The sequence below is a fragment of the Oreochromis niloticus genome, linkage group LG7 (genome assembly GCF_001858045.2).
Source record: "Oreochromis niloticus isolate F11D_XX linkage group LG7, O_niloticus_UMD_NMBU, whole genome shotgun sequence".
Taxonomy (NCBI): Eukaryota; Metazoa; Chordata; class Actinopteri; order Cichliformes; family Cichlidae; genus Oreochromis; species Oreochromis niloticus.
Window position 1 is genome coordinate 55,657,421 of NC_031972.2, and position 19,078 is coordinate 55,676,498.

The 19,078-nt window shown below is 41.0% G+C and overlaps 1 protein-coding gene across 8 annotated transcripts in view; it reads right to left on the minus strand.

Moving 5' to 3' along the window:
- Positions 1 to 19,078, minus strand: part of shank3a (SH3 and multiple ankyrin repeat domains 3a) — a 219,970-nt gene that overhangs the window by 53,674 nt on the left and 147,218 nt on the right. For 6 of the 8 annotated variants that reach the window (XM_019361525.2, XM_025908705.1, XM_025908703.1 and 3 more), the window contains 5 exons: positions 18,975 to 19,041; positions 17,648 to 17,877; positions 17,345 to 17,514; positions 8,351 to 8,532; positions 7,877 to 7,900 (listed from right to left, as the gene is read on the minus strand). In XM_019361525.2, the coding sequence (XP_019217070.1) occupies positions 7,877 to 7,900; positions 8,351 to 8,532; positions 17,345 to 17,514; positions 17,648 to 17,877; positions 18,975 to 19,041 (673 nt within the window). The remainder of the gene's footprint in view (positions 1 to 7,876; positions 7,901 to 8,350; positions 8,533 to 17,344; positions 17,515 to 17,647; positions 17,878 to 18,974; positions 19,042 to 19,078) is intronic. The other 2 variants (XM_025908706.1, XM_025908704.1) reach the window with 1 other exon arrangement.

Genomic DNA, 19,078 nt, shown 5'->3' on the forward strand with positions numbered 1-19,078 from the left:
TTAGTAACAACAATAACCTTGAAGGACCATAACAGTAGGATATTGCTGCCATGATGACAAAGAAAATTGCCAGTATCATCATCCATCGATAAAAACGAATAAAATCATATGCCATTCGTTGTGACAGCGCTAATGCTTTGGGATGGTACCACTGTGGGTTTCCTGTGTCAGTGGGAGGTATTTGGTCTCCAGCAACACTTAGGTGGGTGGTATGCATCAATAACATCCAACTGACTGCCAAAATCCAAGGTTTCCCAGCAGAACATCAGTGTTATTCGCTTCACCTGTCTGTGGGTTTAGTGCTGTGGTTGTTTAGTGTACATTTATGCTATGACTAAACTCTAATTGCTAGTGTAATGTCTTAAATATAGTTCATTCTTGCTAACTTGTTTTAAATTCCAGGGTAACCGCATGCATTAGAAAACAGAGCTCATCAAGAAGAGGTCAAGACACAAGGCTTTTTGAAATTTGTTAAAAGTCATCTTAGCTGACACCAGCAGGTCAGGACATGACCTTTATATGCACATTTACATGCTCGTGACTGCTAAGTAGGTTGATAATGTCCAGAACAGGAAACGCCTGTTTGTAACAAACATCCGCAGTCTGTTCAACTTAAACTGTGTGCCACACTGTACATGATAGAGTGATTGTTAGTCAGAAGCATAACAATGTTTCTGTTGAATATGTATCTGCATCAGTCAATGGCTCCTGTTTATGCAGCAGTGTTCCTGCTCATGTTTATTCATACGCTGATTAACTCTGCAACTGCTGTTTCTGCTGTGTCTCTAATTAGCATTTTGTATCAGGCTACATCTCACTAAGTTAGATGTATGTTAGGCAAGCATGGGTTTTAATTTCAGTTAGAGGGCAAGTGTGGGATGATCCTGTCAGCCAGGGTGCACCATATGGGGATATTTGGAAAACAAACAAACTAACCGGAAAATAAATAAATAAATAAATAAAAAGGATGAGAGTGGAATATGAGGACAGGTGGTGTGTTCAGCAGGGAGCAGGTAGGTGCGTGGGCAGGACTTTGCACCCTACTGCTACTCTGATTGGACAGCAATGTCCTTGCCTCAGGCTTGTGACCCTGTCCAGTATCAATAGCGCAGACACACAGCTTGGGACATTATGAATGACCAACAAGTGAAATCTGTTAATACACTGACTAGCTTCAGGTCCATTTTGTGATAACATTAATTGCTCCTTAGAGACACTGGGCACAGATTCTAAGTCCCTTATCCCTCAAACACTTTTGCAATATTTTATTAAATATCTGTATGATCTCTCAGGCTCTCCTTGTAGAGTCACGCAAGCAAATATTTGTAAGTTTCACTCTGTTAAGTAGATCAACATTTTATTAAACAAAAGGTGTAACTTGCTGGTAGAAAGTGCCTTTAATAAGTGATATTTTCTCTAAGCACATTTAGTGAAAATGCTTTTTGTATGAGTTCACAAATATGGAAAAAATACCACATAGAAAAAAGTGTTTCATCATAGTTTATCTTTGTATAAATGTTTACTTCACTTCCGTCTTTTCAGTTTCAATCTGAGAGTAAAATCCTTGATAAACAGAGGTCATGTGACTCTTGTTTCTCTTGATGTTTTAGTTCATCTTTAATTATTTAAGGCAGGGGATCTCCCCTTTTAATATTGGACTTTTAGAGGACAGAAAGTCCAAGATTCCCTCGTCATTCTGACACTGACTAATCAAATACATACTACCATTTGCAATGATAGATGCATTTGGAAATTACTTTCAAAACACTTGTGACGTGAACCGTCCCAGTCATAAGAGAATTTGTTGCTCTTTGGTTGCCAAATACGATCCTCAGATTAGCTTCAGGTAATCAAGATAATCACTTCTTAATACTGTAGAAGAATTTTTATAATATAAAGCCTGATCTCTTAGTAATCGCCTCCTTGTTGTTACTTTGAATCTCACTGACGTAAAGGAGCAAGCGTCACCATAATGTGACAATGGACATATTTTTACAGGGTGCTATGCTTAGGGAGGATGTGATCACATGTACTACACTATCATGTAGAAATATTTATATCACCCAGTCTGCCCACTATCTTTGTCTTCTTTAAAATTATACTCAAGATCAAATGTGCTGTATCCTCTCATGTCAAACGTCTTGATAGGTAAGCAATGAAATCTATGTTTAACTCAGTCTTAATGAAGAACACAAGTAGTAAAAAAGAAATGACCAAAAACCACCAAAAATGCATAAATAAAATGTTCAAAATTTACTCCTTAAAAATATAAATACATATATATATATATATTGCATATACAAACACTTGTGTGTACAGGTATGCAAGAAGAATAAAAACAGAAAAAGAAAAAAGCTGCAGAGAGATCGAGACAGAGAGAGAGAGACATTTTGCCCATATGTGCCTCGGATATTAGGACAGCTGGCTGCTGAATACTTGAAGGATGCTGTTTATCTAACTTGTGGGAGGCAATTACTTACACTATGCTGCACAGAGACAGGCGCGCACACACACACACACACATTAACATGAGACACATGTGTACACCATGCACACTTTATGGTGAAAACAACGGAGAAATACTCACACTTGCTAATGCATAAGTAGATGTGCATAGATGCATGCGCACACACACACAGGCACGCTCAGTCACACACACAAAACATAAGCACACAGAGGGTTCACTTAATGCCACTACCAGACTGAGAAGAAGGATAATTAATTCACCCTCAGCTCACTGTTGGAAGCTAACAATGATATTTAGTCTAAATTCAACACTTAGAAGAGAGGCTTTTATCTAACTTGATTTGCAGACAAGACAATGGAGGAATCTGGCTATAAAGCTTAAAAATTGAAAAAAAGAAATGCAGGTAAAAGAATACTGGTTTTTGGAACCAAATCAGATTTTTCAGAAACTAGCTAAAGCCACAATTTCCTCATTTTTATTTTTGTCTTAAATGACCTGCCAGAGCTGTAAAGTGCACTTAGCACCTGTTGCTTGGTAACTGACAGATCCATATGCATTTTACTGTTAATACAGGCAAGCTGTCTTATTTAAAAACATAATGCACTGTTAAATGTTTCATTTGTAATATGCTGTTTCTTGGCCCTGCCAAAAACACACATGCACAATAACGCATTGATAGCTACTGTTGGAAAGCAGTAAGTACAACAGCAGCATGCCTTCAGAGCATGGGTTCAACTGAACATTTTTGCAGTTCAATGGCCTTGTTAAGCATGCGTGCTTTAGATAAAGGCTAAGCTACTGGGTGTGTTCCCAAAGAACCCAACTGCAGTAACAGATGCCTTCTGTGGTTGTGTAAAAGTAGACCCGGGGTAATCCATTAAACCCCAGCAAATGGGTGCATATTTTTGTATTTTTGCCCCAATAGCTGGTCCAGGTATCCTCCATTGCCCACAGCAGTGTTAATATTCTGCACACATTGGGTGCGGCCAAACCCCATTAATCATGTTTGTGAATGTCTAATCTCAACATTACTTGCACTGGTTTCATTTTCATGGCTGTCTGCAAGATTTATAATGGCGTTTGGAGAAGGTGTATGTGGTGTGTGTGTGCGCGCAGGCGTGTGTGTGTGTGTGCAAGAGATGTAATACACTGTTACGGAAGCATGCTCTTAAGTGTGTCACCTTGTTGAGGAGAAGAATGTCCTGAACGTTTGGTTAATGCTCCCTGTGGAGGTAGGATGGTAGGGAGACAGCACGATGACACACACACACCCATTCCTTTAAATGTGTGCTCTACATGAAATGAGTTCAAGCAAGTCTATATAATGTGTGTGTGTGTGTGTGTGTGTGTGTGTGTGTGAGGGTGCACACTTGGCAAAATGCTTGACCTGGTTGTGTCCTCATTTGTTACCATAGTGACTATAAGTGGCCTTTCAAGAGATGTCCATCCAGATGATAAGATCAGATTACATCAATGGAGGGAAAGAGCAGAAACAAACACTGGGGTGAGCGAGGGAATGAGTTTAAACAGGGATGCGAGAGGGTCTTAATAGCCTTTAAAGTAATGTAGGGATCAACACACGCAGGCTGACTACAATACTTGATTGTCTTGTAAAGATTAATTTCCTCGAACCACCATTACGGGCCTGAGCACAGAGATGCACAATCAAAAACACACCTTCAAATACAACATGATACCAGTACCAGTCAGAGAGTGACAAAAGATGAACAGTACTCATTACCTAACACTAACAGTCTGCTTGGAGACCTGGATGTGGATGACCCTGCTAAATGCGGGACAGAGGGACTGTTTGTCTAGAAGAAGGCTGTCTAGAGACATTGACTGCAGACAACAGACTAATAGACTGACAATCACATAGTGAAGAACGGGAACTTTTCCAAGCAAAGAGAAACTGGTTATGATAAAGTACATGATAATGTGACTACAGTGTTGTTTAGTTCAGTCACTGAAACTGACTCATCTACTGATGAAGGATGAAAAAGTGGAATGACTTTAAATTTGCACATTATTACAATATTGGACATTCTTTTTTAATTATACAACACCACAAATCAACACTGGAATATTAGATTTAAAGAAAAGCCTGAAGATTCCCACTCACTGAGGAAAACAGATACAGAATACAGTCCTCCAGCAGTCAAACTATTTGTTTTTCATGAAATAATGGCACACAGTTTTGTCTTGTTAATGTTTTAGCTGTTCAAGCACTTTGTCATCCTTCTTTCAAACAATAATATATCATTTTACCTTCATGTTCATCATATTCATCATCATTGTCAAGAGAGTAATCATCAGCATCCTCACGGCATGGACTGTCTGCTATAAACCACCACAGAAATCAATAAAGAGCTGATAAACGTGTAACTTTAGAACTTTAAATGGCACAAGCAAGCAAATAAGTAAATACACAAACAATAACAGCACAATTCACAAAGCTAAACATATGTACCACAACTTAAGTGTAAGAGTATATTTATGTTCCTAAGACTACCCAACCACAACATACACTACTGTATGTAACAGCCTCTGCTAATTTGTATGGTTTATCCTAACAAGCACAACACAAACTGTAAAATTTTTGTTGCGTTTTAATTTGCAAACTGTCTGAAAAAAATATTTAAAAAGTAATTAAGGATGACTCTTCACTTTTTGCTGCAAGCCCTCTTCAGCTGCAAAATGAAGCTGTTTAAATAGTTTGCTTTTATTAGATATTTAAATTTATTTCAAAGAGTTTCCAATTAATATCTTGCAGTGAGCAAAAAACAATAATAATTAACTGTGGATACATATAAGAGACATCATATGGTTCCTACTTGAACTATGGGTTTTACGTTTAACTACGGGCTATGGGATGTGTTGCCATACAGATCTATTGTATTTACCATCTGAATCCAGATAATCATCGTTCACTAAAAGTGACAGGACACAAGAAATGGATATATTGTTGATACTATTCTCAGTTTTTCCAGGATTAAATGCATTATATTGTAACAGAAGATGAGAAAATGATAGACATAATGAAATGGGAATACTACATACTACATTCTACTGTGTAGAACAACACTATGAGTCCAATCAGAATAGATCTTCAATGATTACATGATGTTTTAAACTCTTTCTTGTACAGCATACAACAATCTATGCCTCAACAGGCTGCCAGTCTTACAGGTGAGCTAATGACAGTTACATGTGTAAGCTTGTGCTCGCTCATGTAACCATGGACTCTAGCCAGAGACTTACTCACACAGAAGCACACAAACACGGAAATCATTTAGTAAGATTTACCCAGTCTGATCTCATCATAGGGATGCTCCTCTGGTATAGCAGGTGATTAGCAAGGATGTGTGGACATTAACAGGAGGACAGAGATTAGCTTTGGCTGGATATTGGGGGCGGGAGCTAATTATATAAACACAAATGAATCATCTTCATGTTAGAGGTCCAAAAGAAGTAGCTTATTTAGCTTTGGGAAACAAATAATACTGATGATTTTTGCTTGGCATGCATGCAAATTCATGTAAGCACACATAGGGAAGCTACTCTTGACTTGGTGGTAATCAGCATCCCTAAAGGTGTTTTTGATCTGTCATGATAATCAGGAGGATTAGACAAGAAAAGATAAAGAAAAAAAAGATCCTCCTATGTTCCACGATCTCTTTTACTTGTTTTACCTCTTTCTGTCCCCCACTGTTAAAGAGCCCTACTACTATTAGCAGCTCATTCATTTATGAATGCAGATTAGATGAGATCCATTATGTATCAAACCAAAGGTCATACATCCCTAAAGAAAAAGGCTTCTCAAGCTGAGCCTCCCTTTGTGCCAAGAGAGCTGGTCATTCTCTTTAAGACTGTAAAAACACTAAACAGATTTTTTTTTTTCTATTTTTTTACTACACAGGGTTTTTCCAGGCTCAGAATGGGCATTGTGGGGTGGCACGATAGTAGAGTGCAGACTTACTCTGTGTTACTTTATTTGATAAAAAGCTTTTTGAATTTTCTGACCATCTGATAAATAAAAAAGTGAATTACACTTAATTACATGAAACCTTGATTAACAAGATAAGTGTTCTATACACAAAAGAAAGAAACCACAAAAAACAAACCTTTTTCATTAAACCTGAATGGCCAGGACCTTAAGCCTTTCAATAACCAGCTGACATCAGTGACATATATCTCTCATTTTATATCCCGAGACTACATAAGAGCAGTAAACGCAACATAGTTATGGTTATGATGGTCACTGTTGCATAAGAGAGCCAGATGGTTAACTTGGCCGGGCCAGGGTGCTGGCAGCTATGCAACGGTAAGCTCGTTTCCTGCATGGCTAACATGAAATAACGACAAAGCAGTGGGTTTTCACATTACTGACAGGGTTATGGATTTGGTTGCACAGACAGAAAAGCTAGTGACAGCAGATCCATTCAGTGGATGGAAGCATACTAGGCTGCTGTTGAGTCATCACATTCACAATAACATTTGTGTCAACCTCAGTATGCATCACTGTTTCATAAAATGCTGTATCACTTGGTTTTCTACAGGAAAAACAGCACTCTGTTAGTTTTAAACAACAGCAGTATTTCCACAAAACAGACATAACACTATGAAAAGGAGGCGTCAAAACACACAGGAGGAGGTCTGCTGAAAAAAAAGTTTGTCAGGGAAGACTGAAGACAGAAAACATCTTGGTGAATACTTCTGCATGTGTAAGGACAGTGAAGGCTTCGTGGCACTAGGTTTAGACTAGTGTTTGAGTGACTCGCTACCGATTGTTTTTAAGAAAGGAATAAGAGGTATGGTGTGTGTATGTGTGTGTGTTTGTGCATGTCGACCATGTGTGGGGACATTTGTGTGCTTTGGTTGTTTGCACAAAATCCAAATTGAAATGTCAAATTGACCCTTAATCTGTACTTCCTGTGCCTCTGTAGATCTGAAAGCAACATAAGAGGTCTCAGCATGAGTGTTGCCCTACTCTCTCTGGTCTTTCTAAGGACATGAGGGAACTGTTTCCATTAAGCTAATGTGGGTTTGATCCATGGTGATGTATGTGAAGTGGCAGGATGTAGGGATGTGGGGTCAATGCGGTGCTGGGTGTCTGTGGACAGGCGATAAGAGAAGGGAGAAAAGCAGTTGTGCGTTCAGGGGGAAGCACTCTAAGAGAGGAGGAAGAACACAATATATGTATGCAAACCAGCAACCAATAGCACACGGGACCTGTTTGAATTTGCATGCCCTCTCCTTGAAGTAATCACAAATTTGTACTGAGATTGTACACACATCTCAAGTGGATTCAAACAGGGCCAAGAGCTACTTGCTTCACTGTAGGTGTAGGGTTGACACACTGTGGTGTGTGGGAGAGGTACAGGGTGAGAAGAATATTATTGCGTTTACCTTCTACGTCATTACAGTCATAGTCTTGAGTGAAGCATAAATGGAGACAAAAGCACACACAAACACATGAAAGGAAAACCGCTGCACCTCTGTGTAAAGCAGAAAACAGCACATTTAAGAGGTTAATGAAATGATAAATCAAATGTCAAACTGAAACATCAGCGAAATGACTCCCAGACAGAAAGATTACATAACTGCTATGCAACAAAAAATTGTAGTGAAGTAATGGTTTGGTCTGTTTCTGAGAAGTATGAGAGCATAGGAATGTTTGATTTTTCTTACACTGCAAGAAACCCAACTTTGATACTCATGCAAGCCACATGTAGTTATGGACTTTCCAGCAGATTGTAAACATTGGTGATGATGGAAAGTTGCTGACATGCTATGAAATACAACATGTTAACAACAGTAGTGTTACTACTACCTACTTTAGTAGGTTTAGGGAGCTAATCAAACATGTAGTAGCCGTCCTACCTTTGACCCGTTCTCCACGGTTGAGTTGGATCTCTCCCTCCCCCTGTGGCGTGTAGGGCTTGACCACAATGAAGGTACGTCCTGGGACGGCACTGTAGAGTTTCCGTTTGGGCCCGCGGGAGCCTGACAGTGCTGGAGGCGTGTGATGAGGTGGGCTTGGGTCTCTCTGCACAGAGCCAGGGCTGTAAACAAACACATATGTCACCGTGGTGATTCCAGGGAGCTGGTAACTGAAGCCTGTGGTCACCGACATGTTCGTCAGCGGGACAGAAACCTGGTGACACCCCCTGGTTGTTATGGTGGCCAGGGAGGGATTCATAAACAAGTTCCAGCACCTGCCAATGAAGGGTCAATAGTCAATGTTCCATAGGAGAGTCATCAGTGGAGAGCACACCCCTCACAGCCACTACCTCACCTTTCCCTTCTTCTTATTCCCTCTCTTCCCTCCTTAATAGCAATAGACAGTATCCTCCTTGCTCTCTTTTACCTCCTCCTTCTATCTCTCCCCTCTCCCTCGCATCCTAATCGAGGTAGAAGCAGAAACATAACGGTTAGAGGAACTGCACTGCTTCCTTTTCTGTGTGGTTCTGCCAGATCCGTCTGGAAGCCCCCTCCCCTTAGTCCAACACATCCTGAGTTGGGTGTCCAGCAGAAGTCCCCTACAGAAAGGGACAGAAATCCCCCATACGTCCCCAATTCCAGATGCTCCAGGCTGGGTTACAGATCTTGCCTCGTCCTTGAGTCCTGGTTCTCCTGCTGTGGAGGAGAGAGGCTGGGTTTGCTCCCCAACTCCTGTTCCCTCTCCCGGGAGTCCCGCCGCGTCTGCCTCTCCTCTCCCCTCCACCCCTCACACATACACGCTCTCTCACACACGCTCGCACGCACTCTGGCAATGCTGCTGCTACTGCTGCTGCTGCTTTGCTCCGTGGCTCCCCTCCCCTTTGACGGCTCGCTCACATTCACACACCACAAGCCCTCTATGTGCATTCTAGCTGTGCGCACAGGCACATACACAGACAGCCCCCTCTGCTCCCGCTAACACTGCACCTTCACTAGCACGGCACATGCCGCCACCAGCATGTTGCTAACACGTCGCTTACAGACATACACACTCGTCCCCGAGCACGATTGATCTCCTGCCTGTCTGCCTGCGAACGTGCACGCACCATGGCTCCCTGAGGCAGGCAGTGATAGTATGTGTATGTGTGTGTGTGTGTGTGCTTGTGTGCAGTGGGGTGGGGGTCAAAAAGCTCCAGCCGATTTGGTTTAATTGTCGCTCCTCCCTCTTTTCCCTCGTCTCAAATCCTTTCCCTCTCTCTCCCATTCTCTCGCCTTCATTTCACCCTGTTATCCCTCTTCTCCTCAACATTTCTCCCTGCTGCATCTTCATTCTTTCTCTTTCCTTTTCCATCTTTGCTCTCTCTCTCTCTCTCTCTCTCTCTCTGGCGGTGAATTCTAATACAGCAGCAGCAGAGCTCCGCCTAGTCTTCATTCATCACTTTGCCACTGCTCTGTAAGTTGCATTCAGCGTCACTCTGCCTCTTGTCTGATCAGAGCTTCACCATAGGTCAAAAAACAACATGCAATACATCTATAGTAATCACAAATGGGGGATTAATAAAAATCAAATGCTTAAAATGGTATTTCACTAATCCGAGATGCTCTTGTTTCTGTTGCACATATAGACAGGAGACTGTATTTTTACTGTAACAAGTGGTTTTCTTATGCCCTGAACTAGGACCTTGATGCTACTCTCTGCAACATTTACTTAAAAGACAAGAAATCTCTAAACCTCTTCATCACTTTCACTCTCTTTCACTCTTTTGCCATTTCTCCCTCAGCATATTGTATCAGTCACTTTATAGCCTTCATTCGATCCTTCACCAACCTCATGTGCCCTTTCCTCTTATTTCTAAATCCTTCGATCTACTCGTTCCCTGATTTCAAGCCTTATTTGTCTCTTTCTCGCCCCCACTCTCTATTGCTTTTCTTGCTCTCCTCATCTGACCCAGCCTCTCTTTCTCTGCCTCCCTCTCTATCGAAACAACGGCTCGCTGACGGCTTTCCAATTACCGCGGGGACTGAGGCCCAGAATGGCTGCCGCATTTTAATGTCAGAGCCCGAGCACTGAACATCAGCAGCGTGCACAGTGGAGGAAGCATGCACAATCAGAGAAGCAAGGAGATGAGGCTATGTCAGAAAGACACAGATGTGGGAAAAAAAACCCTTAAAGGACCATTTCATACATTTCAATAACTCATATATACCTCCTCCCACCCACTACACTTACTGTGAGGTTATGTACACAGCCTAACCTTTGCTGGTCCTTGCAATTAAACTGACCGGACCTGGGTGACACATATTATCTACTGTATGTGTCAGACAGAAGGGAGATGTTGGAGCGGTTTCTTCCCTCTCTCTTGCCTGTAATGACTTGCTTTAGTTGCCAAGGATGAGGTTTAAACGGCACTTAAAAAATTCAGATACAAATCTTAATGACCATAAACCTGAAATAAAAAAAAGAAAAAAGAAAAAGCAAAGTGGATGAGCTAAGTCAAGCTGACAACTGCAGCTGAACTGCACACATAAGACTCACTTTGTGTCACTTTTCCTCACCTAATTTATCAAACACACGCTCTAAATTTAGTGGTCTAATTAAGCTGCAAAGTTCCCATGTTCCCCTCTGCCATGTCATTGGTGTTGCTCCCCTGCTTCGTGGTTCTGCTGCATTATTTATTCCCCTCCAGCACACCACCATCCACCTGTAGGCACCGGAGGGATGTTTACTCATCACTTCCCAATTTGTTTGTGTATTATGTTTGTGGGAAGTGACGAGCTTGGAGCCCAAACTCCAAATTGTAATTATACTCTTCTGCTGTAATAAATTATTCCAAGCTTTGATTTGCCTGACTGATGACGAGCTTAAATGGCTTTTATTACATTTTCTACTTTCTCGATGTTGTTGTCAATGTTCTATATCAACATTTCTCAATAGAAAGCAATTTCCATTGCAAGAATTAGTTAACTGGTTGCTTCGGGTATATCCTAGATTGTTTTGTGTTCTCCGCGGTTATAATATTGTTTAACAGCTTCCTGGAAGAGGGTATCAATAAGCTTTCTAAAATTAGTCTGAGATGACACAGACAAGAAAAAGTTGACTATTCTTTAAAAATGTTAAAGGGATTTCTAATTGATTTTCCATGTGCTGTTGAGTGGCAGCACTCAGCAAAGGCAGCTGGGTCCTCTTCTTCTCTGGAGCTCTATAGAGTCCATATCATCAAAAACATTCAATGCAATTTTTTTCTTTTCTCTTGTTTTGCTGCAATATTGAGAGTAGCTTCAGCAAAATACAAATGTAGGACCCATTACATCTACCCTTAAGCATGCACTTGTGCACAAACCCCTAATGCAATCTACAGTATGATGGATACTCATCGTTTCCTAGGACACCAGGATTTGTCTCTGTTACGATGGCAACTATCAATTTGAGATGAAGAAAATTCAGGTAAAAAAAATTATCCTGAAGAGTCAAAAACATGAACTGAAACTGTAAATTTGTCATAAAATATTTGATTTGATTTACATAAAGTTACATCCTGATTGAAAAAAAGGACACTGCAGTAATTCAGTTTACACAGATCACACTGACCTTGACACTTAGTATGATTTTATTCCATGTGAAAATACAGTAAAAAAGGTGATGGCAGATAATATAAGATCCACAAATAAATGTTATCCCAGTGATTACACTCCAGTTCAGGGGATAAAACCCTTTGGGGAAAAAGTGTATAGGTTTTACAAAAAGTCATTTTAATTTTCAGTGTACGAGGAAAAAATTGAATAAGCTCTGCATATGGTAAGTGCAAACATTTCCATGCCAGTTATCAGATCCCTAATTAGGATTGATTTGTTTTGGGGTTTTTTTGCAAAGACAGCTAAAAAAACAGATTAATATTTGAACAGCTTTTAATAACTCTAGCTCTTTCAGTTTGTCTCTCTGCATGAAATCCCAGCACAACTCCAAAGATGCAACTGCAAATGCCATTTTTACAGATGCCATCAAAACTAAGCTGCCTCAGTGTAGCATTTTCTCACATGACTGCCTTGTCTTCTCAGGTAAATGGCTTTTTCCTCAAATAGCACAGCTCTCTAAGGTGAGATGAGCTCATTATAAACAGAGTCATAATCAGCATCACACTTTGCATCCTAATGATCATCAGTCTGTCCTTTGCTTTAATGCACATGAACGGACATGCTATATGCTCTCTCATTCTTTCCTGGGCAACATGGGAGTGTTAATGGCTGTCAAGGCCAAAGCAGAATTTGGACTGTGCTCACTGGGCAGAACACATTAAGGTCTTAGACAGCAAATCTGTTTGTACACAGACAGCTTATGCTCTGCAGGGTCTTTAACATTAAGCTAAATTAGAACCAAGAGTCAACTGGTGTGATTAACACATAACTCTAAACTGTGCCTCAATCTCATATGGGGGAGGAGCTCAGCTAAACAAACCCTTAGCTTATAATGAGAGTCTTGCGTCTTTTCATAAAATAATCGCTATTCACTTTTCACTGTAATATAAAATTTACCCAAGATATGAAATAAAGTATGGGAGGTATGGTTTATAGTAACTTACATCGCATGTGAACTCCTTCACATTATGCTTGGCAATGGGCCATAAGCCTGTAGATAGGTGATGTGCTCTATATTGTAGAGGACGTTTTCTATAAGAACACCTTAACATGTTTCTATAAAGGTGCGAAGGGAATATGGAGAACCGAGGCCTTTCACTGAGCCATGAAAGTCCTTGATTATAGCTAAAAAAGTGTGATAAACAATTTATTCCTAACTGAAATGACAGATTTTTTATGTATCCTGTGGCCTTGCTCACGAGTCAGCCTAAAACAGCAACAAAGATTGCCAGCGCTCATCGATGTGGCACCTGCAGCGATACAGGTGTTGTACTGTGAAAAGGGACCCGATCAGAATTTCAGCTATCACCTGTAGTCATGAGCTCCGGAAACTGACAGAAAACAAGACAGCAAAGTTAAGTTTCCTTCACAGGTTTTTGGACCCTCAGGGACAAGATGAAGGACTAATGTATGCTGAAAGAATTTGGTATTAAAACCTTAAGGGGACATAAACTGGAGAAGATCCTGGGGCAGCCCTAGAATATAGTGAAGGGATTACATATTGAATGTGAACTGGAAACACCTCAGAAACCCCCAAGTAGAGCTGGAGGATGTGACTAGTGGGAACAACATCAAGGCTATCATAATTATCAAGCTGCTACCATGAATGAGTGTCAGAGCATGCTGAACAGAGGTTAAGCTACTTGAAGAACTGGTATGTTACAGATCAGTGCCAACAGCTTTGGAGAAAGACCAGCTAAAAGTAAACCACATCTACATTATTGATGAATACTGACCTGACTCTGAACATTTAACAAAATGAAAGCCATACATCTAGTTTTTTAAAAGCCTATCCAATCAAAGATCGGCTATGAAGGCCTTGGACCGGAAATTAGTTCATCACGGTGCTAAAATAGAGAGACAAACGACCACTCACACTAACATATACATTTACCACTAATTTAAAACTATTAATTAAACTAACATGCATGACTTTGGAATGTGGGGGGAAACTGGAGCAACCAACCGGGAGGTTCAAAATAAGAACTTTAATGCTGTGAGGTGAGAGTGCTGCCCTTCGAAACACAAAACAACACTAAAATGACTGCACATAATGCACAATACTGCATGAAATTACCATAATGTGGAATTACTGTGTGGCTAACCCAGTCCAGAGGGCAGTACTGTTTTAAACAAAGATGGAAGAGAAACAGCTAAATGGATCTGTGTTAGATTACTCTAAAAGATCAGTGCCTCTCCCCTGTGTCCTTCTTTGATGTATGAATTTTCCACAGGTAAAGCAGAGCAAGCTCAACACTCCATTTCCTCCTTTTTGTTTCTCTACCCTTTTCCTGTCCTCTATGCATACCTCGGGCCTATGGCCGTGTTGAGGTGCCATGAATAATCTTCACACCGCCAGTGTCTGGTGTGACTAATGCATAGAAAGGAAGGATAGAAGTTGAAAAAGAGGTGAGGAGAACAGTAACAGAACAAGTAATTCAAAGTTGAAGGGAGCAGCACACCTCTCACTTTTATTCGTAACATAATGGTCATTATACAGTATATCAGCAGGGAAATGAGACCAATTCTTTCTCATTAACTATTGGCAATATTGTGTGACTGAATTTTTATTTAAAATAAACTGTCCCCTAGACTCCCGTGAGTTGAGAAAAAAAAAAGGACGGAAACAACCAACAGCCCAAGCAACGATCTAACTGAGCCTGTGCTGGCTGAGCTTTAAAAAACAAACTTGGCTCCGAAAAACTGAACAGCTTCATCTCTTATTTAATGTACCCTGGTCAGAGGGCATCTCATATACATACACTTCTAAATAAATACTGACGAAATATTTCCCTACTGTAACTGCGGGGAAAGTTGGATACAAAAGATCAAATATGGTATCTATTGCTCAGCAGAATAACATGGACTCATCCACTCACAAAGTGTCTATCTGGCTGCTTGAAATCTTTCTTACAAACCCAGACAAATAACTGAGAGCTCAGGTGCACAGTTCAACATCCCAATTTCTGACAGTGACACTGACGAGACAATGCTCCACTCTTGATGATTAATTATCCCTTTGTGTTGTCAGCCCATTAGGGCAAGTAGCCAATTAACCTTTTACGACAGAGTCAAATTTGCTTTGTCCCGATAAAACTGTGCCATATTATCATATTAACATCATGAATCATGTCTAATCATACTGTCTACTACATCAGTTGGAGTTGGAGTGATAATCGTAGCAACAGCTTAGATTTTGATCTTTAAATTAAAAAACAGAAGTCTACCCTTTCTATTGTCTCCATCTAAACCTTTAGCTGAAGGGTAGCCAAATCCTGGCAGCACTGCACACACGTGAGGAGGAGGAAGTGATGGTGAGTTCCACAGGAACCTGCTAGAGTGGGCTGTTGACTGGCCAACTAATTTCACACTCCCCTGGCACCCATAATGCCTCTAGAGTTACCACGGGCATAAACAGAAGGTCAGAGAGTGAAACGGAGAGAGGGAGGGAGAAATATTACAGAAAAAAATATCCAAGGACAGCATCAGTCTCACTTGGGCGCAGATTCTGGCCATGGAGACCAGCTGCTCATTTTAGGCTTTTTATACATTCTCACTTTAATCCATGGCACACTAAAAAAAAAGGTCTCAACTTTTTGCGTACAGAAGGCTGCTATATTTCATTTTTCTTTACTTTCATCGTTCTCCCTTTTGTGTCACTTTATGTAAGCCTTGTGCACAGTGAGGACAAGATGTATATCTCTGTCAGTGGCTGTTCATGCTAACGCAGCACCAGATATAATAAAAAAGGACGCACTTACTTTGCTATCATTATTGGACATAACATGCTTGACAGAAAGAGTGGAAGGTACGTTAACGATACGGGGAGACTTTTTTTAATTAACTAAATTTACTTCATGTATTCCACTTCATTTGTTTCATTTTATTTGATTGTGGTACACTTAGTGCATACACTTTAGACTCTAGAGTTTTAGTGTTTAGTGATGCGTGCAAGTCTTTTATATGATTTAGCAGATTATGCTGAATGTTCTCTGGCTGCAAACTGCAGACGGATGACAACACTATGGAGCAGTGTGTGCGTGTTTGTGTGTTAATGACAGAAAATGAGGTAAAAAACGTGAGCGCCTGTGAATGTGCGCGTGTGAGTCTCTTTGATGGATGGAGTAAAGTGACAAGAGAGTATTAGAGGAGAGGGGAGTACGGCTGGAGCTGTGTCCGTAATGCAATTCCCCTGTCAGACATCAAGCTGTTTCACACAAACACACGTACATTTGCACAGAGCGTGCGGCATCGCGGAAACGCATTAGGTGGGCGCTCTATGTAGGTGATCTTGTGCTGATATATGACCATAATAAAAAGCTTAACAAACCAAGTGTCTGCAAACCAGTTTAATCTTTTGGTTCAAGATGTGATCAGAGCTCTGGTTTACTGTGCAGTTTGTCTGGTGGTTCAGAGGAGAAGAAATGCGTCCCTGCATCCTGCAGCACCAGTTCATCTGCTGTATTTATCTGTCAACTAGGTGACATTACTCAGAGATGTAGCTTCAGAATGTCACCACTGTCTCTCAGTATCTGTCACACAACCCAACATCTGAACAAACACACATTGGCAGCTGTCAATTGGTCCCGGTGGTGATAATTATTAGTCCCTTTCCATCTGTCTGTCTCTGACCTGTGCACGTGGTTGTGTCTCCACGTACGATTACATATACCACATCTGAAGTATGTTATTTGTGATTCCAGCACGATACCGCAGATGGGCTTGTTACATAAACAGGGTTTTTATTTATGCCTAACACTCATCATGTCACTGATCATACCAAAGCACCCTTACAACCCATGGGCCACCCAACAGCTACACCAAATGGAACTCAAACCGATCTGTATTTCAATCTGTCACTACCACATTATTAACATACATTTTTAGATCCAATACACAGTTTTGTAGCCAGGGTGGACTTTCACATGTCAAAGCCTGAATGAATAAACAAGATTCTGTACTGACTGATATTATATCATGATTATCACAAGCAGCAGACTGTAGCAGATGGAATAGGATGCAGAAGGCTGCCTGGTGACTAACAAGTGATTCAGACACATCACATGGGGCTCTTTGCTCTCTGAAATTAGGTTTAAAAATCAAAGTAGCTAGCAAAATCACAAGGGCAATAAAAAATGATGTACTTAAGTGAATAGCTGCCAAGACTGACAAATGTGAGACATGAATTAGAAACAGGAAATAAAAACAGATTCACCTTTTTTTATGAAGCGCTCTGCTAATGTATATAGTTGAGTAAAAGCAGAAGTGAAAAAACGAAACTGAACGCAGGTTATTACAAACCTGAGTCTTCCACGAGGGCCATGCCCATGAGGGTAGCCGTGGCTGTGGGACCGTCTAGGAACAGGTTTGTCATCTTCATGCATGTGATGTAGTGACGGTGAACGGGAATGGGAGGATCTGGAGCTGCCAGTACTCTGGAGACTGCTGTCAGGGATCTCTCCATGACGACTCTGATATAAAACATGTGTAAAACATCAGTCACCTTCCCTGAGATTATCCTTCCCTTTTACTCCTTCACAATTTCTTATGAATGCATTCATTCTTTTTTGGGTTTACATTTCATATCTGCGCAACTTCGCTTACTTCTCCAAGACTGCTGTGCTGTTGCCCAAAAGCAGGCAGACTGCGTAGTGAAGGGACGGGGGAGTGACCCTGGCGGCCACGGGCTTCTCTGGTTGGTTGAGCATGGATGTGATCGTGGTCCCCGTTCAGGTTGTTGTCGCTTGCAGAACGAAGTAAGGAACGGGGTGAAGGCAGGGGGCCAGGCATCACACGTCGACGGTTGGTGTAGGAGGGAGTCTCCCTGAAAGGCACTAAGAAGAAAAATTACACATAATTATACACTGTTGGCATTTCAGTAAAACCTTAAGACGGATTTCCTAATCTACTGAAGTGGCTTATAAATCTTAGCAATTACCATATTTTAAGTTTGAAGGATCAAATACAGAATAAGATGAAAAAGTATACAGAAAGGGATCACTGGACTTCTTGTTAGCAAATAAATGCAATTGTTATAAAGTTCACTGTAATTCCTATTTCAGCATGCTGAATGTAAGAAGAGACACAATGCCTTTATAACAAGACAGAGGCATTACATCCTGCTCACACCAGATGGCAGAGTTTTCCTGTATTTTATTTCAGAGAGAGAAACTACTAAACTCAGCAGGGATCCAACAATCCTCAGGAACGTTTTCCAGTTCTGTTACATTTTCATCTCCTTCACTTCTTCTTCTTTGTATTTTCCACTGTATTTAAATTATAATCACTTTCCATGACCTTATTCGCTATCTAGGTCGAGCTTGATGCCTCTCCAAGTCTACCTTCACATAATGCAATTCAATTCTATTCACTCAATTCTGCGCTCTGTATTGTAAGGAAAAGCCCACATTAATACAGAAATCAGACAACCCTCTATGAGGAGGCACCTGGCAACAGTGGGAAGGAAAAACTCCCTTTTAACGGGTAGAAACTGCAAGCAGAACCAGGATCAGGGAGGATCCATCTGCCATGACTGGTTAGGGGTGAGGGCAAGGAGATTGGACAAAAGACACACTATAGAAGAGAGGCGGAGTTTAATAATCATTAATAACTTAAATGCAGAGCGGTGTGGTGAGTGAAAAGAGATGAGTGAAGACGGAACACTTAGTGGATCATGGCAAGCCCCCTACACCCTAGGCCTTTCGCAATGTAACTAGAGGAGGATTCAAAGTCACCTGATCCAGCCCTAACTATAAGTTTTATCAAAAAGGAAATTTTTGAGCCTAATCTTGAGAGTAGACAGGGTGTCTGACTCCCAAATCCAAACTGGTTCCACAGAAGAGGGCCTGAAAGCTGAAGACTGTGCCTCAGATTCTACTTTTAAATACCCTAGGAACCACAAGTTCACTTGAAACTACTGCTGTCAACTTACCAACATCTGATGCTTTGTGGACCTTAATGATTTCTGCCAGGTCAAAGTTCCCAGCTATAATAGCCACCTGGAAATGGGAACAGAGAAAAGTACAGGAAGTGGAA